Source organism: Agelaius tricolor, unplaced genomic scaffold (genome assembly GCF_023055355.1).
Source record: "Agelaius tricolor isolate 1412-34295 unplaced genomic scaffold, bAgeTri1.0.p SCAF_83, whole genome shotgun sequence".
Lineage (NCBI taxonomy): Eukaryota > Metazoa > Chordata > Aves > Passeriformes > Icteridae > Agelaius > Agelaius tricolor.
Window position 1 is genome coordinate 137,375 of NW_027269343.1, and position 25,957 is coordinate 163,331.

General features: G+C 55.1%; 1 protein-coding gene across 4 annotated transcripts in view; it reads right to left on the bottom strand.

Annotated features, from left to right (window-relative positions):
• Positions 1-13,817: 13,817 nt before the first annotated feature.
• Positions 13,818-25,957, bottom strand: part of TRPM8 (transient receptor potential cation channel subfamily M member 8) — a 130,569-nt gene continuing 118,429 nt past the window's right edge. For 3 of the 4 annotated variants that reach the window (XM_071418337.1, XM_071418334.1, XM_071418336.1), the window contains 7 exons: positions 25,500-25,671; positions 24,522-24,699; positions 23,009-23,199; positions 19,889-19,988; positions 18,655-18,688; positions 17,288-17,374; positions 13,818-14,979 (listed from right to left, as the gene is read on the bottom strand). In XM_071418337.1, the coding sequence (XP_071274438.1) occupies positions 17,324-17,374; positions 18,655-18,688; positions 19,889-19,988; positions 23,009-23,199; positions 24,522-24,699; positions 25,500-25,671 (726 nt within the window). In that variant the 3' untranslated portion in view covers positions 13,818-14,979; positions 17,288-17,323. Of the gene's footprint in view, positions 15,514-17,287; positions 17,375-18,654; positions 18,689-19,888; positions 19,989-23,008; positions 23,200-24,521; positions 24,700-25,499; positions 25,672-25,957 lie in introns of all 4 variants that reach the window. The other variant, XM_071418333.1, reaches the window with a different exon arrangement.

Here is a 25,957-nt window from a genome sequence, read left to right on the forward strand (position 1 = left end):
AAAAGGCTGGGAGAGGAGGGTGCCCAGAAGGGGCCACCTCCCACAGCGCTCACATCCCTGCCAGGGCTGCTGGAGAAAGACCAGACCTCTGTGAGTCATTCCTGGCAGAAGTTTGCCCCTCCACCTCATGGTCTTGCTGCCTTTTTTGCCCTTCCAGGAAGATGCGCCGTGTCTCCCTCTCCTTGTGTTCTGGGATTGCTCTACGCCTGCTTGGGCTGCTCGGCAGGGAGGAGCCACACTGGGATCTGCCCGCCCTGGCATTCCTTGTGGAGGTGAGCATGGTGGCCAGCGCTGCCTGGCTGAGCTGCCTCCCAGCTCTCTGCCCTCTCGTAGGCACAGCTGCCAGGACGGTGCCCATGCCCTGGGCTGCTGCCTGGGCCCAGCCCTGTGCGGTTCTGGGCTCCTGCCGGCCGGCTCCCTGTCACTGCCTGTGCCTTTCAGGTCCTCGAGTGCCTGGATTGGAGTGAAGCTGCTGACAGCACACTGGAGATCATGTCAAGGTACCTGCAGAGCAAGTGCAGGGAGAGGCGTCGCCTGGCACTCAGAGGCCTCGTGGTGCTCAGCAAGGATCCCTTGATGGTGAGTTGGGGGCAGCGGCTGAAGCTGCGCTCTGGAAAGCAGCCCCTTGGGCTGGCAGGGCTTCAGGAGCTGAGGCAGCTGCTCCCAGCTCTCCTGCCTCACCTGCCCCAGTGCTTTGGGTCAGGCCTTTGGCCTGTGGGCCCTGCAGTAGCAGGGTGGGCTTGCAGTGCCAGGGCGGTGGTGGCGGTGCAGGCGTCCATGGCTTCCTAGCACAGCCTTGGGTTCCACACAGGCCAAGCGTATATGCAGCGTTTTTCAAAGCCTTCTGGAGCTGCTGAGTGATACAGATGGAGAGGTGGTCAGAATGACGCTCTCTGTGTTGACTAACTTGCTGAAGAACAATGACATCCTGGTATCCGACACCACTGCCCCGAAGCTGGCTGAGGCGCTCCTGCTGCTCTTTGACCACGTAAGGCTCTGTGTCCCCAGCCTTGGGCACGGGTTGCTGCCCAGAAACTTTGGGCCCCGTGGATTTTTGTACTGTTCAGATGGGCTTGGAGTAGCTGGTGCTGACTTTTTTTCCTTTCCTCTAGGACAACAGCCATGTGCAGCTGCTCTCCCTTAACCTCTTCTTCAAGGTGATGGATTTGGTAGTAGACGAGGGAAAAAAGCCCCTTAAGTCAATTGTGTGCCAGAGCCTACCTCCACTCTTCTTCCACTGCCATGATGAGAATCAGCATGTGGCAGAGGTGAGGAATCATGGGCTGCTGCTGTCCCCCTGGGAGGGTGCTGGGCTGCCTCCTGCCCTGGCACCTTGCGGGCTGCAGCCTCCTCCAGGCTGTGGCACTGGGATGCTCCTGTGCCCTGGCCTGTGGGGCCATCTGTGCCTCTCTGCTGGTCTCCAGGCCTCTCGGGAAACGCTACAATGTGCGGCCGGGTTCCTGAAGAAGAGGGAACTCAAGCAGCTGGTGGAGACAGAGAACCTGTTGATGTTTGCTGAGGTCCTGGTAAGGACAGCCTGGAAGCACCAGCGTCAGCCTGGAGGAGGCCACTGAGCGCGGTGCTCAGTGTGCGGAGCAGGGCAGCTGTGGCCCTGCCCGCTGCTGCAGCCAGAGGCCGCGGGGGCTCTTCTCCAGGCTCCCGTGGGCCCGAGCCGGGTGCCCAAGGAGCCCCAGCCTGGCGGGGCTGCGGGGCGGCACCGCAGCTCCCCGGGCAGAAGCCGGCCCTCTGCCCCCTGCCCTCGGGAGCCCTTGGCCAGTGGCTGCTGGCCGCGCCTCAGGCCTGTGCAGCCAGGGGAGGCCGGGGCTGGGCGCAGGCAGCGCCTGGCCCAGGGGCTGAGCCCGCGCCAACCCTTCCCTCCTGCCGCTCTCTGCAGCTGGCAGAGGACAGGAGCAGAGCGGCCGAGCACCTGCACCGGGCCCTGCCCTACCTGGAGAGCCCACAGGAGCCCCTGCGAGAGGCGGCCATCAGGTTCATGGGTGAGCCCCGAGCCCGGGCTCCCTCCCCGGCCCAGCCCGCTGCAGCTCGGCCCCAGCCCCGCCTGCTGCCCCGGCAGCGCCAGCTGTGCCCGGCGCCGTGGAGCCCTGCCCGGCCTGGGCATTGCTGCTGCCGCCCTCTGGCAGCCGTGCCCTTGGGCGGCAGCGTGCGGTAAGGCCCGGGCTGAGCCCTGCCGAGCCAGCAGCCCGTGTGGCCACAGCGTCGGCAGCGCCGCCGGCAGGGAGCTGTGCCGCTGGCGCCCTGACAGGCTCTGTCTTCACAGGCATCGCCGGGGTGCTCCTCAAGGGGCAGCCAGGAGAGCTCCAGGTCATCTGTGAGGGTGAGTGAGGCCAGCGGGCTGACTGCGGGGGCTGGCACAGGGAGCTGCAGAGCCTGAGCCGGGAGCTGCAATCCCTGTCCCGGCTGGGGCCGGCCTCGCTCCTTGTGTGGCTGAAGGGTGGCGTGGGCAGAGCGCACAGAGGTTTCAGGGACGCAGGGGAGTGGATTCGTGGCCAGCAGATCCAGTTGACACCCCCTCTCTTGTGGCCGTGGCAAGAGCTGGGTGGGATGGCCCTCACAGGAAGGTCTCCTAGGATTCCCACAGATCCAGGCTCTTACCGTGGCTCTGTTCCTCTCTCTTCCAGCCCTTCTAGCCCTGAGGAGAGATGACAGCCCTTCACAGACAAACATAGTTGTTCAACAGATATTCAGTGAAAAAGCTGCAGAAGTGGCTCAGAAGAGCGAGTGTTTCTTTAAGACCTCCAAATGCAATGGAAGATGAGACTACCTTGAGAGTAGAAGAGACCAGCTGGAGTTCCAGACACAGCTGATGACTGGCCTGCGGAAAACTTGCATTGCTTCAGCCCTCTCCCTGCTTATAGATAGCTCCCTCCCTCCAGCCCTCAGCCTCTGCCCAGCCCTTCTTTTTCCCTCCACTCTCCCTCCCTGTGGACAAGTCTTTCCCTTTAGCCCTCAGCTTCTGCCCAGCCCTTCTTTTTCCCTCCACTCTCCCTCCCTGTGGACAAGTCTTTCCCTTTAGCCCTCAGCTTCTGCCCAGCCCTTCTTTTTCCCTCCACTCTCCCTCCCTGTGGACAAGTCTTTCCCTTTAGCCCTCAGCTTCTGCCGATCCCCTTTTTTCCCTCCCAGCTCATCCCTTTGCTTTGCCTTCCATTAATAAACAGTTTGGATTCTTCACTTTGCCTGCATCTCTCTGGAGCTGAAGCAAATCCGGGGCCCTGGCACACACAGGTCCCTGCTGCCGTTCTCTGCCACACTGTGTTTTGTGCACAGACAAAAGGGAATGAGGGCAGGTCAGGCTGGAAAGGTCCCTGTGCTGAAGGTGCAGTTCTACAGCACTGTGCAGTTCCACATCTTGCTGAGCACCTCAGAGCCCCTGAATTTTGGAAGAGCCAACCTGAGTATGCTTTGAACTCAGCTGAGAGGGATTCCATGGCAAGCATCCATGGAGGGCAAAGGAGCTTGGAATGCTGGAAGTTTTCAAGAGTAGCTTCCTGAAAGCACAGCAGTGCTCCATCCCTGCACAGGATGAGGAAGAGGGCAGAACCAGGGAGCTTAGCAGGGAGCTCTGGGTGTGCCTAAGGGCAAATGAAGCAGCAGCACGGTGCCCAAGACTCAGACATGCGGCCGTGCCGGTGCCCGCAGCGCTGCCAGGCAGTGCCGGGATCCCGGCTGTGCTTCTGCTCCCCACAAGTGAGGAATGGCAGCCCCAGGCTCAGAGCCAGCCAGAAAGCCAACCAAGGGAGAGCAGAGGGAGGGCACCCTTCCAGTCTCTCTTGGGCATGGCCACAAAACAGCCCCTGCTGCTTCTTCCTCCGCCTGTGTTTGGGCTGTGCTGCTGGCAGAGCCAGCCAGGTTGGGCTCTGCGTTCCAAAGCCTGTTGGGAGCGGGCATGAAAAGCGCTGTGTGCACAGCACAGAGTCCTGAAAGGTGCTGGCAAGAGCCTCTAAAGTAAATATAGGATCTTTCAGTTCAAATATGTGGTTTCCTTTAGCAACTAACAGCTCCTCTGACTCTGTCAGTGCTTGCTCCCCCAGGGCTTCTGGAAGGCTGCCCGGCGCCCGGCCCCGCGGGGCGGCCCCAGTGGGTTCGAGTTCCCGCCCGCGGCTGAGGGGAGCGGTGGGGCGGGGCCGCCCTCGCCTGGGAGGGAAACGCTCCCTGCGGCGGGGAGCGGGCGGCGGCGGCGCAGCGGGGACCGGCCCGGCCCTGCCGTGTCCCTCAGGGCGAGCCCACGGCCCCTCAGCGGCCCTGGCGTGCCTTCAGCTAGCGGCACGTGCGCTCAGCCACACGCGGCGTGCCCGTGTCCCCCTCAAGTGACGCTCACGTTCCCTCAGTGACAGCGACGTACCCTGGGGGACACGACAGACACCCGCCTCCCCTCAGGGACTCTCGCTGGCCTCAGTGGCATGCAGGGCATCTGTACGCCATTCAGAGACTGTCATGACACCTCAGCGACCCATGGGGCATCTGCATTCCCTTCAGTGACAGAAAGGCACCTGCAACATGCTGGGGAAGCCTCAAGTCTGCTCAGTGACCCCATGTGCCCTCAGCATTGGGACACCCACCTTTCCCTCAGTGACCCTCGCGTCCCGCCAGCAAATCAAGAGGCACCAGCCGTCCTGTAGGTGACTCATGCGAGTGCAGTGGGTCATGGTGGCCAGGGGCCAGCAGCAGGCAGAAAGCCATCAGGCCTGGGGAAAAGGCTCTGCTCTGCTTACAGCATGGGCTGAGGGCCGGGTGAGCTCCATTTCCCCCTTGCGATGTTGGAGACAGGGCCTTTCACCCTCCTTACAGGGCTGCCCCTCACTGCAGGCAGCCAAAGGAGCACGACGGCAACAGGCCAAGGACAGCAAAGCAAAGAGCCAGCCCTGCACCCAGGGAGGTGGCCCAGTGCAAAGCCAGCGTGGCACCCTGAAGGTGCCCACCACACTCCCATGTGTTCCTGCCCTGGGAATGCCAGGAATGCCCTTTGTCCAGTGTTGTTGTGCGTTTTTATATTTTGTAATACTTTGAAGTAGTTTTGTTTTGTATTCCCATATTTTTCCCAAATGCTTTATCCCAGACTGTACCCCCCTCCCTTTACCTGTGTAATTCCTCTCCCAGGATGAGATCATCCCCAAACCCCCACCCTGGCTCTCTGTCAATCCTCAGCATCCCATCCCCTCCATCCAGAAGTTTCGGTTCAAGTCGTCGAGTGATTAGCCAGAGGCCAGGGGTCAGCCGCCCAAGCCTTACCCACATGCTGTCCTATATGTCTATCCCCCAGTACCCATCCCTTAGAGTTACTTATTGGTTGGTAAAATGTTATCTGCTTTTGGTTTCCACCTCCCTTTAAATGTGACCTTGGCACATCTCCCGGGGCTCTCGGCAGGAGGCCCCCTGAGGTGCAGGAGCTCCTTCGGGACTCCTAATAAAACCTTGGATTAACCCCTGCTAAGAGTCGGCCCTTTCTCTTCTACCGATGTCTCTGGTGTCTCTTCTGCTGCAAAGGCGCCCAGCCCAGGTGCCCTCAGTACCCTCGGGGCACAGAGAGTGTCTCCCTGCTGTCAGCCGTGTCGGGGCTGCCCTCCCCAGTGTCTGCCGACTCGGGACTGGCCCAGGGTTCCTGAGAGGCTCGCAGAGAGACAGAGACAGTCCAGAGGGCCTTTCTGGGCTCAAGCTGCTGCTCTTCTGGCTCAATGGGGCCTAAAGCCACAGAGCTTGGCCTCCCCCACAGCAACAGGAACAAGACTCAGAGAGCAGACAGTGGAGCTCAATAACTAAGGCTGACGGGCCGGGGGCTCCAATCTGGAGCACAGGAAGGGCACACGCCCAGCCCCACAACTCCTGCCCTCACAGCCCTGAAAGGCCGGGACCAGGGTTCCACGCCTGATTCCAGAGGGTCCCTCCAACCGCCCACTGCGGAAGCGCCAGAGCAGCCGGCTGTCAGGAGCAAGGCGGCTGCCAGGGGGCTGCTTGTGGCCTCTGACAGCCCATTGCTCAGGGCTTGCCAGCGCCCCAGCCCCTCAGGCCCTGCCCCAGCCTGGCTAAGCTGCCTGGCAGCAGTGCCGCAGCCCCACAGCAGCTCCGGAGCAGCCCCATCCAGAGGCACCTGGGAGCCCTCAGCAAGGCAGGCAGCAGCGCACGGGCGGGAGGACATGGATGGCGCTTCCTGCCTGGCACAGGCCTTGTGGCCATCTCCAGGCACTGCTCTGGCAGGGATCCCCGCAGCTCAGGCCCCTGCCCAGCCGCTCTGTGGGCAGCACAAAGGCTTCAGCAAAACCACCAAAGGCCAAGGGGCTTCTGGCCATTTCCCCTTGTCCACTGCACTCCTGGGCAGCTGGCTGAGCACAAGCACCCTTTTCATCCTCCTCCCCTAAGCCCTACAGATCCTGGGTAGCAAAAGAAAGATCCTGGGAGTCTGTCTATTGTAACACATACTATATTTATGTACTAAAGGAAAACAAAAAGAAGAAAAGAACAGTCTTGAATACAAAGAAAATACCCGCTGGCTCTGGTGGTCCCAGCAGTCAGAGTCTCTGGCATCAGATCTCCATAGAGCTCCAGCAGCACAGACGGTCAAGCCCTGAGACACGAAGCCCTGTCTTCCATGCCCTGCGGAGCCGATTTTCCAGGTTCTCCAAGATGGAATATCGAACTGTAGCTTCTGCCCTGAGAATGTGTAAAGTTTGAAGAGCCAGGCTTCTGACGGAAAGGCTGATGTCATTTGCCATTTCTTCAAGGGCTGTAAGAGAGAGGAACAGAGCCAAGGTCAGATCCCAGATCTGCAGGGAGCCGAGGAGAGCCCCCTGCCAGGGCCATCTCAGCCGGCTCTTGCCATGGCCAGGAGGGAGCAGGGACCAAGGGGATCAGCCCGAAGATGCTGGCGATGAATGGCCCATGTGGCCCTGAAATCTCAGGGTGCTCTGCCCCTGGGAGCAGAGCCCTCCATAGCCGGGGCAGGGCTTGCAGGTGTCCCCGGCAGCCCCTGCTGTCAGCCCGCTGGCCTCACTCACCAGTGCAGATCAGCTGCAGCTCTTGCTGCTGCCCCCTCAGGCACCGCCCGGCCATGCCTGTGAACACAGAGCCTGTCACGGCCCCAGCGGCACAGCTCCCTGCCGGCGGCGCTGCCGGCGCTGTGGCCACACGGGCTGCTGGCCCGGCAGGGCTCAGCTCGGGCCCTTGCCGCACGCTGCCGCCCAAGGGCACGGCTGCCAGAGGGCGGCAGCAGCAATGCCCAGGCCGGGCGGGGCTCCACGGCGCCGGGCCCGGCTGGCGCTGCCGGGGCAGCAGGCTGGGCTGGGGCCGAGCTGCGGCGAGCTGGGCCGGGGAGGGAGCCCGGGCTCGTGGCTCACCCATGAACCTGACGGCTGCCACTCGCAGGGGCTCCTGTGGGCTCCGCAGGTAGCGCAGGGCCTGGCTCAGGTGCTCGGCCGCTCTGCTCCTGTCCTCTGCCAGCTGCAGAGAGCGGCAGGAGGGAAGGGTTGGCAGGGGCACAGCTGCCAGCCACACACACTGAGCACCGCCCTCAAGGGCCTTCTCCAGTCTGAGGCTGGGGGTTCTCGGCTGCTCTTACCAGGCTGTTTGTGAACATCCACAGCTTCTTCTTCTTCACCAGTTTGTCAAGGTCCCTCCTCTTCAGGAATTCGGCCACACAAAGCAGCGTTTCCAAAGAAGCCTGGAAAGCAGCAGAGACCCAGAAATGTCCACACAGCACAGGACCCACATCTCTGTGCCAAGGCCTGGAGGAGGTTGCAGCCCAGGACGTGACCAGAGCAGGAGGCAGCCAGGTCCCCTCCCAGGGGCACACCAGCAGCCCATGAGTCCTCACCTGTGCCACACGCCGATTCCCATCATGGCAGTGGAAGAAGAGTGGTAGAAGGGTGTGGCGCAGTTGTATCTCCAGGGCCTTTCTTTTCTTTCCTAGTGGAAGAGTCAGCAATGTTCGGAAGAGCAATATGGAGAGCAGCTGCACCTGGCTACTATTCTGTATGAAGAGAAGAAAAGAAGACCTCATCAGGGGCTGTGAAGGGTTCACCTGGGTGCAGGCCTGCATCTCCACAGGGCACCAAGTGTCCAGGCAGCAGCCAGTGGCTGTGGCTGGGGGCACAGAGCCTTACATGGTCAAAGAGGGGCAGAAGTCCCTCAGCCAGCTGCAGTGTGATGGGGCTGGGTATTGGCATGTCCTTCTCCAAGATTATAAAGCTTAGTACCATGACTGTTATCTTAACTATGTCTCCATCTTCGTCCCGCAGGAGCCCCACAAGACTTTCAGTCAGGCTCCACATTTTTTCAGCCTGTGTGGGACACAAGTTTGTGAAAGGCCAGCCTGCTGCCGCAGGGCCCAGAGGCCAAAGGCCTGTCCCAAAGCACTGGGGCAGCTGAAGCGGGAGGCAGGAGAGCTGGGAGCAGCTGCCCCAGCACCCCAAGCCCAGGCAAGGCCAAGCGACTGTGTTCCCCAGTGAAGCTTCAGCTGCTGCCCCCTTCTCACCATCAAGGGATCGTCAGTGAGCTTGAGAAGGGCCCTTAGGGCCAGGCGACGCCTCTCCCTGCACTCACTCTGCAGGTACCTTGAGAAGATTTGCAGGACTCTGTCAGCATCTCGTTCCCTCAAGTCCAGGCACTCAAGGACCTGAAAGGCACAGGCAGTGACAGGGAGCCGGCCGGCAGGAGCCCAGAACCACACAGGGCTGGGCCCAGGCAGCAGCACAGGGCATGGGCACTGTCCTGGCAGCTGTGCCTACAAGAGGGCAGAGAGCTGGGAGGCAGCTCAGCCAGGCAGCACTGGCCTTGAGGCTCACCTCCACAAGGAACGCCAGGGCGGGCAGATCCCAGTGTGGCTCCTGTGTGCTGAGCAGCCGGAGCAGGTAGCGAAAGATCCGGGAACAGGAGGGTATGGAGACGCAGGACATCTCCCTGGCAGGAGAAAAAGTCAGCAGGACTGTGAGCCAGGAGAATAAACCTGTCCCAGGAGTGACTCACACAGGTCAGGTCTTTCTCCAGCATCCTGCAAGAGGACCTGGGCCATTTGGGAGTTGGTTCCTCATGGGCACCCTCCTCTGCCAGCCTTTTCCAGTCTGCTTGGCCATCCTTCAGTGACAAGGCCCTCTGGCCCATGAGCACGGGGACTGTGTGGGTCACTCTGGGCACAGAGCACAAATGTCAGAGGCAGTGGGGAGAAGGGGCTCTCACCTGGCCAGCAGACCCACAGCAAAGTAGTGGGTGTCAAGAGAGAGCAGCGTGTCCCAGCCACACCTGCGTTCCATTGCCACCACCACATCGTTGTACTGCTTTTGGCAGAGCAGGGACTTCAGGGTGCGCACTGCAAACCTGTGTGCACAGCAAAGGCCAGGTCACGCTGGCAGCACTGGCTCCTTGGCAGGCCACGTGGCAGGGACAGGAGGAGTGGGATGGAGCACCTGTTGGGGCTGGTGGCAAGGCCGTGCTCTTGCTGGCATCCCTTCCAGAAGGCTTCGACCTCCTCTGGCATCTCTTCTGTGCTGGAGAACACTTGGAAGAGCAGATGCACAAATAGGCGGGGGAAATACACCTTCAATATACGTGGGACATGGGGCTCCTGCAGGATCTTCCACATCACCACAGTTGCCTGCAAAGGACAAAGCCCCCCGGGACAGCGCTCAGTGCCCAGGCGTCCGTGTGGCAGGGCCCGAGCGTGGCAGGGAGAGGCCCGGAGAGAGGCAGGGGGAGCATGGGGCCTGCTGGGCCTGAAGCTGCCCCTGGGCCAGGTTTCAGGCCAGCGCCTGAGGCAGGCAGATGCAGGGGGGGAAGGAGGATGGAGAGCTCTGGAGAGGCGGCCTTGGGGCCAGCAAAGGCCACTTGCAGAAACTCACAGCCAGGCCAAAGACAGCCGTTTGGTCCCCATCGGAGGTGCACGTGCTGTACTCTGGCCAGCTCCCCAGCACATCCAGGAGGATCAGCTGCACCGGCTTTGCAGTGCTGGGTGAGCCCATGATGGTCTTCCACAAGGCCATGGCAGCTCTGCGGGGTCAGAGCTCTGTCTCAGGGGGGTCTCAGACACAGCACTGGGGGGAGCTGAGCTGGCTGCCAGTTCTGCCTCTGCCCACTGGCCCTGGCCAGCAGCAGCCAGGCAGCCCAGGCCAGTGGGGACAGAGCCCTGAGGGGCAGGGAGGGAGCATGGCAGCAGGCTCAGGGGCTGACGTGCCAGGGCTGGGAAAGGCAGCAGCCAGAGGGCCCTGGAAGTCTCTGTTGCTCAGACACCTGCGGCAGGCTGTACAGGGTGATGGGCTGGGGAGGCCTGAGCCCTCTGGGCAGGTGGGCCCCATACCTGTCACAGGACGGGGCCACACGCAGGAGCGTCATCACTACATCATCTGGGTGTGCTTTGGTGATATCCAGCAGCATCTCATCCAGCCTGTGCTCAGCACAATCATTGGCCATGAGCCACTGGTGGATGAACCTCACCATGGCGGGCACCTGGAGAAGGCACAGGGAGACTTGGGAAGCTGCCAGAGGGAGCAATGTTCCCAGCTTGCCCAGAGAAGTGCTTCCCTTCCCAGTGCACTGCCATGTGGCCTCAAAGGCTCACAGCAACCAGCATGCGTGGCTTGGGAGGCCAAGCAATTCCTGGGAGGATCAAACCCTGCCCACAGGCTACTTACTTGGTTTGGATTGTAAACATCTTCTCCAAGCATACACAGGAGGGCAGTGCTGGTCTTGGTTTTGAAGGTGGGCGAGTATGGTCTGAGCCCAGTGCCCATGGCGATGGTCTTTTCCTCCTGAATTCTCTTCATGAATTTGCAAACGAGTGTTAGGAGAAGGGCAGGAAGGTGGGGATGTTGCATGGAGTGCTGCACACACGGTGCTGGGCTGAGCAGGGACAGCAGGCCCAGCCCAGCTGGGGGTGGCTGCAGGTACCTGCGCTGTGCTGCGGAAGCGGCCAGGGCTGGATTCCTGCTCTTGTGTGCGCTCCAGGGCTGCATCTGGCAAAGAGCGAGCGCAACCAGAGCTGAGGGGCTGCGGGAGAGGCCAGGGAACACAGCCCAGCCCTGCGCCCCCCAGGCTGGGAGAGTCCCAGGATGCCCCAGGGGATGGAGCGCGGCCACTGTGGGGTGTCTGCCCGGGCCCTCTTCCATTCTGTCCATGGGCATTTCCCCAGGGGATTGCATGGGATGGGATGGGATGGGATGGGATGCGTGGCGTGGCGTGGCGTGGCGTGGCATGGCGTGGCGTGGCATGGCATGGGGTCAAGCTGGCTGCAGGCACCAGTCCTGCGGCCGAGCTCTGCCACTTACTCTCCTGTGGTGGCTGGAATGGCACCACCTCCTCAGTCTCCTGTGCTGGGGCAGCTCCAGGGCCTTCTTCCTCCTCCTCCACCCAGGCCATCTTGAGCACTCTCGGGGCTCTCTGCTCCTTGTTAGTGACTGGAGCTACTTGCAGGAGAGATGTCTGGGAAAATCTCTGGGGCACCAAGTCCCACACTCTGCCCTCGAGGGCAGCTGCAAAAGAGAAGCCTCGGGGAGACCACAGGTCAGCAAGTCCTGTGCTCTGGCCTCAACCTCAGCTAAGGGAACAACGCTTTGGAAAAGCTCTGGGTGGGACACGAACGAGTGCACTGTGCGAGGGCTCCTCACGGCACTGCTCTGTCCCGTTGTGCCCCGTTGCGTGCTCCCAGCTCCCGGGCAAGCTTCTATTTCCCACGTGTCACAAAGGGCCCTTGGACACCGGGTTCCATTCCATGGCACGGTGACCGTGCTGCAGCGTGCCACCCAGGGCCCTTGCACACACTGCTGCCTGCCCTGGGGCTGCCCCCAGCCCAGCCAAAGTGGCCCAGGCTGGAAGGAATGCCTGGCCCTAGATGTCTAAGGCAGCCCCACAGGATCTTTAGGAAGGGCTCAGAGCATCAGCAAACGCTGCCCTGCTCTGCGGGCTCAGGGCAGCAGAAGGAGCCCCCAGGGCTGCCGACGCAGCCGCGCCAGGAAGGGCCTGGGGCCTTCCAGGGAAGCTGGCACGGCCTACTTGGGACACGCCCCGGGCCTACTTGGGACACGCCCCGGCCCGTGGCCATCCTAAACCCGTGGGTGTGACACGCACGGGGAACGTGTGGGCCCAGGCACGAATGCTGCTCTGAGCCCTGGGGCCTGGGCAGCGCTGACAGCAGCAGCTGTGGCAGAGTCCCCGCCCAAGCAGAGCTGCCAGCCCCCGAGCCCTGGCAGCGCTGGTGCCCATCTCCTGCCCCAGAGACCTGTGCCCCCGGGGGGCTTCTGTGCCACAGGGAGCCAAAGCCCACCTGCACTCGGGGCTGTGCTCCTTCCTGCAGGGGCTGATGGCCAGAGCACCTGGAGTAACTGCTGGCAACACTTGGTCGCTGTCAGATGATGTTGCTCCTTCCTGAAAGGAATTTTCCATAGTAGGGATTAGCAGCTGCACAAAAGCACCAACAGCTACTGCATTTCACAGGATAGAGAGACTCTACAGAGACACAATCATGTCTCTGGACTTTTCTGCAAGTTTTTTGTGCCTTCTGGAATAAAAAAACAGTCGAGTTTAAAGTTTATTGCAGCATTGTTTGTGTGTCTGAGGCCAGCATCTAATATCCCATGCGCTGGGAAAGTGCAGAAGACAGGGATAACTCTTGGAGGAGAAAGAGGTGTTCTGTGTCTCTGAGTATGGTGCAAGCACCCTAAAGGAGCAGCCATTGTAAGTGCTGAAAGTAGACTTGCTGTTCTTGTGCTTGTTCCTGAGCTCGTTCTGGTGCTGTTTCTGTGGGCTCCAGAGCCGCCGGGGCAGCAGCGACTGCGCAGCCCTGCTGGAGGAGACACGGCCGCCCTCCCCATGGTGGCAGCAGCTCTGCGGGCCCAGAGCTCTGGGTCAGGGGGGCCTTGGTCACGGCACCGTGGCCTGGGCAGCCGCCAGGGCCCGGGCTGGCTGCCAGCCCTGCCTCTGCCCCCTGCCCCTTCTTGGCAGCACCCAGACAGCAGCCCCTGGAGGGCCCCGTGCCCTCCGTGAAGGTGCTGACACCAAGTACTGGGCACTGGGGGGGTCAGGGCTCCACGGCGCCGGGCCCGGCTGGCGCTGCCGGGGCAGCAGGCGGGGCTGGGGCCGAGCTGTGGTGGGCCGGGCCGGGGAGGGAGCCCGGGCTCGTGGCTCACCCATGAACCTGATGGCCGCCTCTCGCAGGGGCTCCTGTGGGCTCTCCAGGTAGGGCAGAGCCCGGTGCAGGTGCTCGGCCGCTCTGCTCCTGTCCTCTGCCAGCTGCAGAGAGCGGCAGGAGGGAAGGGTTGGCGCGGGCTCAGCCCCTGGGCCGGGCGCTGCCTGCGCCCAGCCCCGGCCTCCCCTGGCTGCACAGGCCTGAGGCGCGGCCAGCAGCCGCTGGCCCAGGGCTCCCGAGGGCAGGGGGCAGAGGGCCGGCTGCTGCCCGGGGAGCCGCGGTGCCGGCCCGCAGCCCCGCCGGGCCGGGGCTCCATGGGCACCCGGCTGGGGCCCACGGGAGCCTGGAGAAGAGCCCGCGCGGCCTCTGGGAAGGGAGCGGCGTGTGAGGCGCAGGCTGGTACCCCTGGATGCAGCACTGGACCTGGATTGACTCCAGAATTCAGACCTGACAGAACATGGCTTCACAGTTACATTCACACAGCAACAGATCTCCAGAGCTTCGGGCAGTCACACAGCAGGTTTTTGTTTCCACGTGGCAGTGTGGCAGAAATGCTGCAGCCTTCTTTGAAGCATCTCCTTCAGACGCCGCTTGGAGCAGGGCCACAAGAGCAGCCATTTCAAGTCCTTGCACACACACACACACACACACACACACAGAGCACAGCTAGCTCAGCAGAGGAAAGACAGGAAGGGTCTTTGTATGATGTATTCCAGCAAAGGTTTATTGCATCCACCATGCCAAAGGGATCAGGGAGAAAGACCTGGACATATGCTCTGCACCAGGTTATGTAGGGGTCAGTGGGCAAATGGGGGCAGCACAAAGGGCAGTGGCTTTCAGGGAAGACAGGGCTGGCCACCAGGGGTACCCCAACCAATGAGGAAACAGGAAAAGGAAAAAACATGAGAATTTGGGACATATGGGGGAAGGAACAAGGGTGGTTCATAGTGTTGCAAGGCTCCATGGCAGAAGTCCAGAAGTCTTCTCTTTCAGTCTAGGTGGAGACTCTATTGTATATTCTTCCAAGGCAAGGCCCTTGGGATTTCCCTGAAGGGTTCAAAGGATTCCACAGGTTTTATATAGGAAGGGAGTGAACAAAAAGCACAATTTTCACATCCAAGGCAGACAGATGATATAGGAAAAATAATTTCCAGAAAGCAACCTTATCTCAAGAATTTATGATGCAAGCTAACTGCCATGTGAATCAGTGAAAGCCTGGCTCCTTTACTTTTCAGCAGGAAGTATTTCCCCATGTAAACAGATACCAGTGCTATTGTTAGTGCTGGATTCCCCAGGATGGTGTCATGCACAGCATACAGTACAGCTGGGTCATGAGATGCAGGGAGAGAAGAGCAGCAACCTCTCTGAACGTATCATAAGGATATAAAACTAGCAGAGAGTATCCAAAGAGGGGCATGAAGATGATGAGGGGATGGGAGGGGAAGCTGTATGAGGAACAGCTGAGGTGAATTGGCTTGTTCAGCTTGGAGAGGAGGAGGAGGAGGAGAGAGAGGGAGGAGGTCTCAGCATGGCTGGCAGCTTCCTCCTGAGGGACAGCTCCAATCTCTGCTCTCTGTGACAGAGGCAGCACCTGAGGGAATGGCTGGAGCTGTGGCAGGGCAGGGTCAGGTGGGAGATCAGGAAAAGGTTCTTCCCCCAGAGGGTGCTGGGCACTGCCCAGGCTCCCCAGGGAATGGGCACAGCCCCAAGCTGCCAGAGCCCAAGGAACATTTGAACAATGGTCCCAGGGATGCCCAGGGTGGGGTTGTTGGGGTGTCTGTGCAGGGCCAGGGGTTGGGCTCCATGATCCTTGCAGGTCCTTTCCTCTGGTGAGTCTATGATTCCATGATTCCTAGACCCTGGGAAGGAAGATTGATACAGTGCCCTGTAAATAAATGCTCTTTGTAGTGCCTTCACTTGGCTGTGCTCACAGTTGTACCAAACAAATGTGACAGAATTCAGCTGCTATTTTAGACAGAAAGCACAAAGCGCCACCTCACCATATTGAGCATTGCTCTATTTAAAGGTTCCAACAACCTCTTCTCCATTTCCAGATGGAAACATCAGCAAACACACATTGGAAAAGTCAAATGAGTTCCAACATTCCCAGGATGCAAATTTTCACTAATGAAACCAAGCAAGGTTTGCCCACAAAGCCTTTGGAATCACTTCCAGGTTGAATTAATGTCTCTTCCATGCAGGGCTGTAATAGCTGAACTTCTGCAGTGCTGAAAGGTTTCAGGTAGGGTGGGAACAAGTCCACAATGTTCCTGTACAGTCTGAAATAGGGATGCAGGGTTGGACCAAAGGCTTTCCTCAGGGGGATGATGCCAAAATCCATTGCATTCTGGCACACCAGCATTCTAGACCCCAGCAGGTCTGACAGACAGCCTCTGCAAGCAACAAGCAAGATCCAGCTACTACAGGATGGAATGGGAAGGGAGGTGGATTCATTCAGACAAGCAATTAGTGCTTGAAGGAAACCCATGCATAGGTCCCTTTGAGTGAAATGGAAAAGCAAAGGGATTTTGGCAACAGTAGCAGAACTCTTGAAAATAGGAGTGCTTTGCAACAGCAGCTTACAAGGACTAATTGCTGCCACTGGACATCAGGGAAGATGAGAAGAGTTTGGGTAATGCAGGAATCGTGTCAGGAGATAAGCAGTCATCTCCTGTTTCCCCACAACCTTGCAACAAGCAGAAAGGGCTGTTTGATTAACAAAAATAAAAATAGCAAGAAAATCCTGCTGTCTCCTGCTGAGACAGTGATAGTCTGGTGCCTCTGTTGCCATCTGCCTGGGGGTTACTGCCAGCTCTGAGCAATTGTTCTTCATGAATGGGTACCTGTGTGAGCAACAGAAAGAATTGGAGAGTGGAGCTCCCAGCCCACCTCAAGGCTTTGCTTTCATCCTTTCCACATCAGCTCAGGTGACTGGATGCCTTGTCCAGGGAAGGATGTCCCTGCCCTGGCAGAGGGTGGAACTGGATGAACTTTAAGGTCCCTTCCAACCCAAGCCATTCTGGGATTCTAGGATTCTTCTGAAGGCACTATCATCTCTAATGAGAGATCCCTTTCCACAAGCTCCATCATAAGCTGCTGAGCCTTGTCCCAGGCTGGCCCACTGTATCTAATTACAGCCTGTTTTCCAGCCACACTGCAGCTCCCTTTGATCTGTGCTGCCCTAAATGGCCTCCAGAGTTCCACTATCTCTTCTACAGCCTGTTTTTTAGGCCACTTGAAGTCCAGCACCTCCTAGAACCAGCCCAGGAACTGGTGATCCTTGTAGATTTTATTAGGTGGTTGCAAGTCATTAATGTCTAAATGGAACTTGGGTCAAGAGAATATTCAGTTTTCCCAGGAAAACGGTGAGCTGCTGACTGGGGAATGTTTGGCACAGGTTTAAGTTCTCCTGGACAAAACCACTCTGTGGAAGGAGAAGCCAGGCCCTAATGTCCAGGCTGATCAAGTTGTTCCAGATTATCCCATTCAGCAGTTACACTTCTCAACCTGCTGTCTCTAAAGATGACAGTGTTCTCTGCATCCATCAGTGTTCTGTCTGCCTTTCACACCCCACTGTGGGATCCAAGCCAATTCTTCCTTAAAACTGGAGGTGAAAGTACAGAAGCTGATGACCAGACACTCAGCTGGACCAGAGGCTTTGGGTCAGCTCCTCACACTGCAGTTTATTGTACAGGACACAGGAAGGTTAATTCAGCCTAATGCCCCACTTTGATAATGGAAAAATAAACCTTACTCCTGCCCTCACTTCTGTCTTTTCTATTTGGGTTGACTGCTCTTCAGAGTTAAAAGGTACCAAGGGTAGAGGATCCAGCACAGCAGCCCTGCATTTTCTAGAGGCCCTCCAACACAAAGGCAACTAAAATAACCTTGGGTTAGTCACAGTTTTTCAAAGGCAAGTGAGCAAAACAAGGTATTTTAAACAGTGGCAAAAATGGATAGAAACCCCAGATGGAAAACTGTATTTTTTCAGAAAGAAAAACACAAATGAGGAACAGAATTCCGGTCTCCTTTCTTTCCCAGTATCAGACAATATGAATACAAGCATCAACAATTAATACTAGCTCTTCTTCCAAAGACACACCTATTGAACACCATAAATGCTGGTAGGCTTTTTCAAGGCAGAGAATGGATTTAAAGAGGGCTTACCCTGCTCCAGTAGCTGCTCTCGGATTTCAGTTGCACTCATTTAATTTTACTGGAAATCTCTTTCAGAAGGCCTTTCAAATCAGAGAGCTTTAAAAAAAAAAGAAGAAGGAGGTTATTTTGGTAAAGTCTGTCTAGCTGAAGGAAAGCAATGCTAATGAGAAAAGGAAGTAATGAGTAATTGCCTCTTCAAGTATTGCACCAAATGCAAGAGTGCTCAAGAAGACACTCCCAATTACAGTGTTCATCAGAGCAATTAATGCAGCCAGCCCTGATGCCTCTGTATTTCAGTGAGTTAACCAGCAGTTAGCAGAAGAGGGAAACAAGAGATGGCTATTTCTTTTCAGGAGAGAATTAAGGTTAGGAGGATCTCCTTTCAGTTTCAAGAGCAGCATCACTAGCCACAGACTCACTCACCACTTCCCTTTCAGTCTTGGGAAGCAAACTATCATTTTGCAATCTAAATTATTTGACAGCAACCAAAATATGTACTCTGAAGTATATGTGGCTCTTTTCACCTGTGAGCTTCTCAAAAGTCTGTGCTTCATACCAAAGCCACTCCCCACTTCAGAGGCCAAACAGATAATTCAGTCAAGCCTCAGAAAATACCCACTGGGAAGGTCTTTTCAACATCACAGTCATAAAAAGATTATTTGTATGGCAATTCTCATAATGTGCTCTCTGGTAGATTGGTAGCTTTCTATTGCTTAATTACCCCATGCCAACAGCACCAGAAGCTAAACTTGACAGACACCTTGGCAAGGGGACATGTCAGGTGTGTGACACCCCTTCTTCCCATTGGTGTTTCATGGGCCTGTTACACAGCTCAATGCTGCAGTTTAAGGTGGAAATTGCTTTTATTTTATTCCATCCCACAAGGAATACTGAGAAACACTCCTCCAGCACTAAGCAAGTGTCTTTCTGTTTCATTTTCCTGCACAATATGAAGCTCTTGTGGCTTGGAAGGGACCTGACAGCTCATTGTATTCCACCCCTGCTGTGGGCAGGGACACAGGCTGCTCCAACCCCATCCAACCTGGCCTTGGACACTTCCAGGGATCCAGGGGCAGCCACAGCTCCTCTGGGAACCCTGTGCCAGGGCCTCCCCACCCTCACAGCCAAGAATTTCTTCCCATTATCCCACCTAATCCTGCTCTATGTTCCAAACCATTCCCTCTTGTCCTAATCAGTACACTCCCTACACGTTCCTGTCCATGGAATCAAAACAGCAGGGTAAAATTAAAACGGGGCCCTGGTGACAGTGACAAGGACTGCACACAACTCTGGGAGGCTCATTTTCCTTGCCATGGCACATCCCCTGCTTCACCAGAGAGAATCCCATTGCCCAGAGCAGTCTGGGACAGAAGTACCTTTGCATCCAGCTGTCTGAATCGATGCACCATCCTAGAAGCAGAAGGAGAACATGGAGCAAAGGGATCAGTCTGGGTACCAAGGAAAACTTGGCCAATTACCACACCCCACCTCCCCCCAGGGCTCCATCCTCCCAGGGAAGCAGGGCTGCACATGACTGGCATCATTTTTAGTACAAGTGAATGAACTAACATGGAAATTATTATTATTATTATTAGTAGGATGCTATTCCATTTTCCTTTTCAAGACACTTCTGCTTCCAGTACCAAGGAGATGGTTTTGGTATTTGTTTGGCTTCTTACCCAATGCTGGGTGTCTCTGGGTAGTGTTATCCTAAACACTTATCTGTGGACAGCAATGTTCATGCCCATGGATAGGAAGGATATGGTTTTTCTTGCCCATTCCTATCAGCTCTCTCTGATGAAGGGAAATACTCAGGCTGCCAGAAGTTAGCAAAGTTAAACAATCATGCAGACCAGGTTTTCCTCTCTAGCAGCATTCTGTTTTCTTGCTTTCTTTCTGTTTCTTTTTTCTCTTATGTATTACTCTGAAAACAGTGAGACAGATCCCAAAGAGAATGTTTTCATGAGCTGGCAGTCAAAGAAACATCCAAGTCTAAGTGTCCAAGCCCCAAATACCATGATTCTTCTAAAGATCATCTTCCCTCCTCAGAGGTCTTCCCTACTCATGTTATTAAGTACACATCTCCATCTGGATTACTGCTATGGGAATGTCAGAGATTCCAGATCTAATGGCAAACATTCTCTGCTAAATGTATAACCACAGAATTATCTGGGTTGGAAAAGATTGAGTCCAACCAATTCCACCACTAACTTGTGTCCCCAAGTGCCACATCCACACAGCTTTTAAATGCCCACCCTGAGATGGGGGTGCCACCACTGCCCTGGGCAGTCTGTTCCAGGGCTGGACAGGCTGGACAACCCTTTCCATCAAGAACTTTTTCCTAACATCCAACCTAAACTAATCCTACAACAAGAGTCAGCTGTGGCACTGCTTCCCATGATGAGATCTCAAAACACCATGGGAAGACATTTTCCTCTCTGCAGCAGGCAAAACAAAGCACCATTTCACTTTAGAAATAAAAAGCATGTTTATGCTGAGATTGCTTACTTACTCATTAATTTGTAAACATCTAGAGCTGCTGAAAACTTGCCTTCACTAGAAATGTTCAGAGAAAATTAAGAGAATGAAGACAAAGATGGGCAGGCTTACTCTTCTGATGAATCATTTGCTTTTGTATTGATTTTCACGAGGTAATTTTCCTTCATGACAGCTTCCCATGCCAGGATTTCATTGTCCTCATTTCTTGAGCCTGGCAAATTTATTTGAAGAAAAAAAAATGCTTAATTTGTCTTTCCAAAGCCAAGGTGCAAAAAGGCTGGGTCAGTGTGTGCATTTCTGAGGTTAATGATTCCCTTCTCCACATCCTGAGCACTCACAGCCCCACTGCCCACCCCTGACAGATATGACACCAACACCTTGCACTGAATGCTCCTGGCAACCAGAGTCACTTAAAAATACAAAATATGAGCAAACATAAAACCCAAAACAGCCAAACAAACAAAAACCACCCCCCATCTTCCCCAACCTTACAAGCTCCAAAAGTCTTTCTGGACTTCTCTGAGTCTTGGTTAACACAGGTGCCTCTGCTTCAACAGGTACAGGACATTCTAGCAAGTTCCCATCTGGGTTTGAGCTTTCCATTTGTTTCTACATTATCCCATATTGGATCATTAGGAATAACACTTCTAAGAACCACAATATAGGATTTTTCATTGAACTGAAACCCTCCAGAATGATGAACAATTGTCTTCTCTAAGAAGCATTTTGTGGTGGTGCTGTAAATTCAAGAGCTGATACAGAGGATCCCACTTTGAGGCATCAAAGCCTTCCAGGGTAATACTTCAGCATTTTATCATGTTCCAGGAGGATAGGGTAAACCACAGGGATTTAAAGAAAAAAAAATAAAATTAACTGAGACAAAAGAAGCCCAGGGCTGAAGTCCCTTTCTTCCACCCAGTGCTCCTCTGAGCTCACACACCCTTCAGCTGTTCTCCCACATTCCAACAAGCATTTAAGCACCCAAATCCCAACCATTTCCATAAGAGTTAAATGGGAAGGCAGGATTTTATAACAGTGTGGTGGTTTGACAGGAAATGTGTTTTTTGGGATGCTGTGTTTTTGGCCAATGGATATTCAGACTTTAATATTGGCATTTAACCTGGCCATTGGGACATGGACACGCCTCTGAGAACACGGGGTTAAAAGCAGAGCTCTCCCCTGGGAGGGTCCTCTTGGGTTTCCGGCGGGAAAGAGTTCGGGTCTCTCCCCCGGCCCAGCTGCTGGCTGGGCAGGGGGAGGGGAAAAGCCATGTGGCCGAGAGAGGTAGGCCTGAGCCCGGGGGTGGAAGGGTGGAAGAGAGAAAGAGAGACACCGGGAGCCATCGGGCAGCCCCCCCGAGAGACAGAGAGAGAGAGAGAGAGAGCCGCTGCCTGAGACTGTAACCTTGAAGCTTGATAAACATGGGCCTGTGCTGGCAGCACGGCTGGGACGGAGAAGAGGGGGGGGTTCAGCCGGCCGCTTGTAGGAGCTTTTAACCCCTTTTTGGAAAATGAGAACTTTACAGAACATTGACCTCTCCTAGAAGATAGAGTGGAAGATGAGGAAGGAAATGTGCAAGTGTGAGAGAGGTCTGGGTGAGTGAGAGATAGAAGAGTAGAGAAGAATCCTAGTGGGAAGAGATGATGGAGTGGCTTTTGCTGGACTCTTTTTGTAAAGCCATGGACAGAACCATGTTCCTTGTGATACAGAGACTGCATCTAGGGGGAGGCAATGGCCACAGAACCAAGAGGGTTCAGTGTTGATGCCCCCCGGCCCCAGGGGGTGAAAAAATATGGGGGGGACAGGTGTCCCAAAGGAGAGATTGTGGGGACAGGTGTCCCAAAGGAGAGACTGTGCCTTTCTGGATCGGGACAGAGCATCCTTAAAAGACAACCCTAGAAGCAGTTCTGGTCCGTGTTCAGTGGTGAGAGCACTGGACATGAAAAGGAAGAAGTCACGACGGCAGATGTATTTCGGGCGGTGCCACAAGTGACACAGGAACACATGAGGCTTCGACTGTGTTTCCAGGGGAAGCCCATGGCACAAGAAGGACTCCTCTCCTCTTGATGAACTGAAGATTGATTGTCTAAAAGGTGCTGCTGGACCGAGAGTTGGTGATTTGAGGATCAAATGTATTGTGTTGAAATTTGGTGGGGGGAGGAGGAAATGCATTTGTGAGGTTTTCATTTTCCCTGTGTGTGTTCCTTTTTATCTTAGAGTAGTTAATAAAGTTCTGGTTCTTTTTTTTTCCCTAAGTAGGAGCCTGCTTTGCTTATTCCTGGTCACATCTCACAGCAGAAACCAGGGAGAAGGTATTTTCATGGGGGCACTGGCATTGTGCCAGTGTTAAACCATGACAAACAGTCAATACATCAATGTGCTTCCTCCACAGAGTTCTCAGTTCCCATCATCAGCAAAACCACAATAATTTTCTGGCTCTAATTAACTCTCCCATTCTTTCAGAGCTGCAGCATCCACTGTGCATCATTTGAGCAGGAATATCTGCCATCCAACAGCTTCTGGAATGTGGAAGGAATCCACACAGCAATTTGGACAGCCAAAATGATTTAGTGCTAAGCAATTTTATAGCCAAAGCAGGCTCTTCCTCCTAAACTGGTAACAAATCCAGCTTCTGCTGCACAGCAACAGGCAGGTTGCTGATGGATGGGAGCAGGCCTGTCAATTAACTCAACTTATGCTCTCTCAGCTGAGAAAACACTGCATTTGCTGGAGAGGTGGGGGGAAAGCTTGTTAAAACAATTCCTATCTGTGTCCTCTGACAGAGAAATTAAAGGAGAAATAGCTCAAGAACTGATTTGCCATTTTGGAGGTGGTTTGCTCATTTGGCTACATGGAAACTATTTATTCTCTTTCAGTCACTCCCTAGCAAGCAGAATAAATTACAAAAAACCTTGCAAAGCTGGGAAACAGCACAGGCAGTCTTAAAGAGTTAGGATTAATCTGAAGTCTTAATGATTTACACACACAAGGCAATTCTACATCAAAATGGCTTAGACAAGAGAGCACTGGCTAAATCTCACTTGAAAACTTCAATCTTACTGAAGAGATTTCCAGCAGCACAGTGGATTTGCATGACAGATGTCTACATGGCCCTTGGAAATTTCCCAGCACAGCACAAAATGCCTGGAATAAGCACAGGATGCCATGGAGGCACTACAATGCACCTGCTGCAGAGGTGACTTTTGGGCAACGAGGACAAATCCAACTCACAACAAATGGATGGCTCTTTGCTTTCCTTGTTACAGCAGCACTTGAAGCATTTCCTCAGCACCATGTATATGTAGGCAAAGATGACAAAGGGGAAGGGGATGGTCAGGCGACTGCAGTATTCCTGCACCAGGAAAAAACGCTGGAACTTCCACACCTGGTCATTGTTCTCCTGCACTGATCCAACTGTGTAGCTGGTGGGAAAGAGAGAACACACCCAGCATGAGTTATTCACCAAAGAGCTGCAGCAGAGCCAAGAACAGAGCATTCCTCTACTGTACCAGGCCATGGTTTGATAGCCACAGAATCCCAGAGTGGTTTGGCTTGGGAGTGACCTTAAGCTCATCCCATTCCACCCCTGCCATGGGCAGGGACACCTTCCACTGTCCCAGGTTGCTCCAAGCCCTGTCCAGCCTGGCCTGGGACACTTCCAGGGGCAGCCACAGCTGTGCCAGGGCCTGCCCATCCTGCCAGGGAACAATTCCTAATTCCCAATATCCCATCCCGCCCTGCCCTCTGGCAGTGGGAGCCATTCCCTGTGTCCTGTCCTTCCAACCCTTGTCCCCAGTCCCTCTCCAGCTCTCCTGGAGCCCTTTAGGGCCTGGAGAGGGCTCTGAGGTCTCTCTGGAGTCTTCTCTTCTCCAGGTGAGCACCCCCAGGTCTCCCAGCTTGGCTCCAGAACAGAGGGGCTCCAGCCCTTGGAAAATCTCCTCTGGACTCATCCCAGCAGCTTCTGGTGTTAGGGGCCCCAATCATTCATTTATTGACTAGGAGGTTATTTAGCTTGTTCTCCTTCTTAGTAATTTGCAAATAGGTGGAACTACAACAGTAGGAAAAAAACCCCTTGAAGTTACAAATAAACTGGAAAAAATCTGAATAGGAAGAAAATGCTCCATGTAATTTTACTACCTCAGCTCTAAGCAATCTTCTAGCCTAGACACATGAGAACAGGATGCTTCTTCACAAGATATTGTGTCTAATTAACTGAGCAGATAACTCCCTTCTTAGGAAAACCCCCTCCCCCCCCCAAATCTAAAACTAGAACACTAACAAGAAATTTAAAAGCTCCTAAGATTTGTAGTGGAGGTATTAAGGACACTGCAGGCACAGATTAAACCTGCAGCACAAAGCACTGTGGGAACCCAGCAAAGCAAGAACCTTTGGAGGAGCAAGTTCAGGTTAATAAAACCACAGTGTCCTGAAGAGTGAGAACAACTCATTTACTCACTCTAGCAAGGTCACTGGGGCAGCAGCTCACACTGGGCAAGGCTCTGACCCAGCATCAACCCCTGTGTGACCCACGGGGGTTCACACCACGCCCACAGCTCAGAGGATGCTCAGAGATGGAGGCCAAGGACAGGCAGCAATCCCTGCCCAGGACACTGCACCAGCTCCCCCAGGCTGCAGGGACAGCTGCAGAGGGAAGGGGTGGCTTCCTGCTCTTTTCCAGCAGTGCACTCCCTTTCCCAGGGAAATGCCAGTGCTGGGATGGCCGGGAAGCTCCTGGGGTACGCACCCGAACATGGCCACGAGCAGGTTGACCAGGAGGATGTTGGTGGAGAGCATGTAAATGCACACCAGGGGAATGGTGATCCACTCGGGGAAGCGGGGCTGGTTGTTGGCATCCAGCTCCACGCACAGGGGCTTGGACTCATTCCCAGAAAAGGTGCAGTGGTCAAAGTTGTAGGTGGTACCTCAGAGAGAGAGGGGAGAGCAAACAGTGAGCTCCTGTTCTGCTGGGCTCTCCTGGATTGCCAAGCAAATTGTGTTCTGTTTACCATCTGTATGGCAGTTGTCTGGGGAGACACCTGCTGATAACAGGCCATTGAATGTCACTGGATGATTGATAAGAACTACAGCATCCCACTGGGAGATGTGAGCCCAGAGGGAAGAGCCAAGCATTCTACCCCGATATAATGTGGAGGTTCTGGAACACCAGCATGGCTTTTCTCTACTGGATTTCTCAGAGGAACAGCTGCTTTCTTCCCCTGGATCTTCAGAGGAAGAATCCATCCTTCTCTACAGGATCCCTGCTCCAACAGAACCAGCCCTGACACTGCAGGAAGGCTGAGCCACATTTCCAATTGGACTGCCACCAACACCCTGACCCACAGGGTGTCAGATTGTGTTCTGACTCTGTCAGTGTTGTTCTACTGTACTGCATTGTTTATCTTTTTATCTTCTTCCCTATTAAAGAACTGTTATTTCCTGCTCCCATATTTTTTGCTTGAGATCACCTTAATTTAAAATTTATAGCAATTCAGAAAAGGGAGGGGTGGTTTTCCATTTTCCATTTCAGGGGAGGCTCCTGCCTTCCTTAGCAGACACCCATCTTTCCAAACCCAGACATGGGCCCAGCCCCAGCTCCTGCCCTCATCCCTCCATCCCTGCTCCCCTTTAGACTTGGAGGCAAGGGGCCAGCATGGGGCTGGACAACATTTAGGAGTAGAGAGCCTTGGACCCAGCCAGGAGAGACCCCCCAGAAGGTAAATACCATCAATATCATCAGGGTACTGGCCAAACATGGCCAGGTAGGGCTCGTAGATGACCGAGCGGAAGATCCACTCCCAGCGGTGCTCGTTCTTCCTCAGGATGCCTTGCCTGGCCACACCAAAGGCCACCATCCACACAGCAAAGAGGAAGAGGAAGAAGAAGACATCTATCATCTGAAAAAGGGACAACAGGCATCAATCAGTGCCCCACTGCAGGTCTGGTGCAAGCCACACATGGATGGCTTTTTGCTCCTTGTTTCACCAACACACATGGTAACAAGTGACCACTCCCATTCAGAGAACTTCAAAGGTATTTATGCAACCACAAAAGCAAGGCATGTTTTGGAATACAGGATATCCCCCTGGCATCACACAGGCTCCACAAAAGCCAGAACCAGGCAAAAAGGACTGTGGCTCACCTTATCCCTGTGAGATGAAAGCTTCTGGAAATGCCACTCTG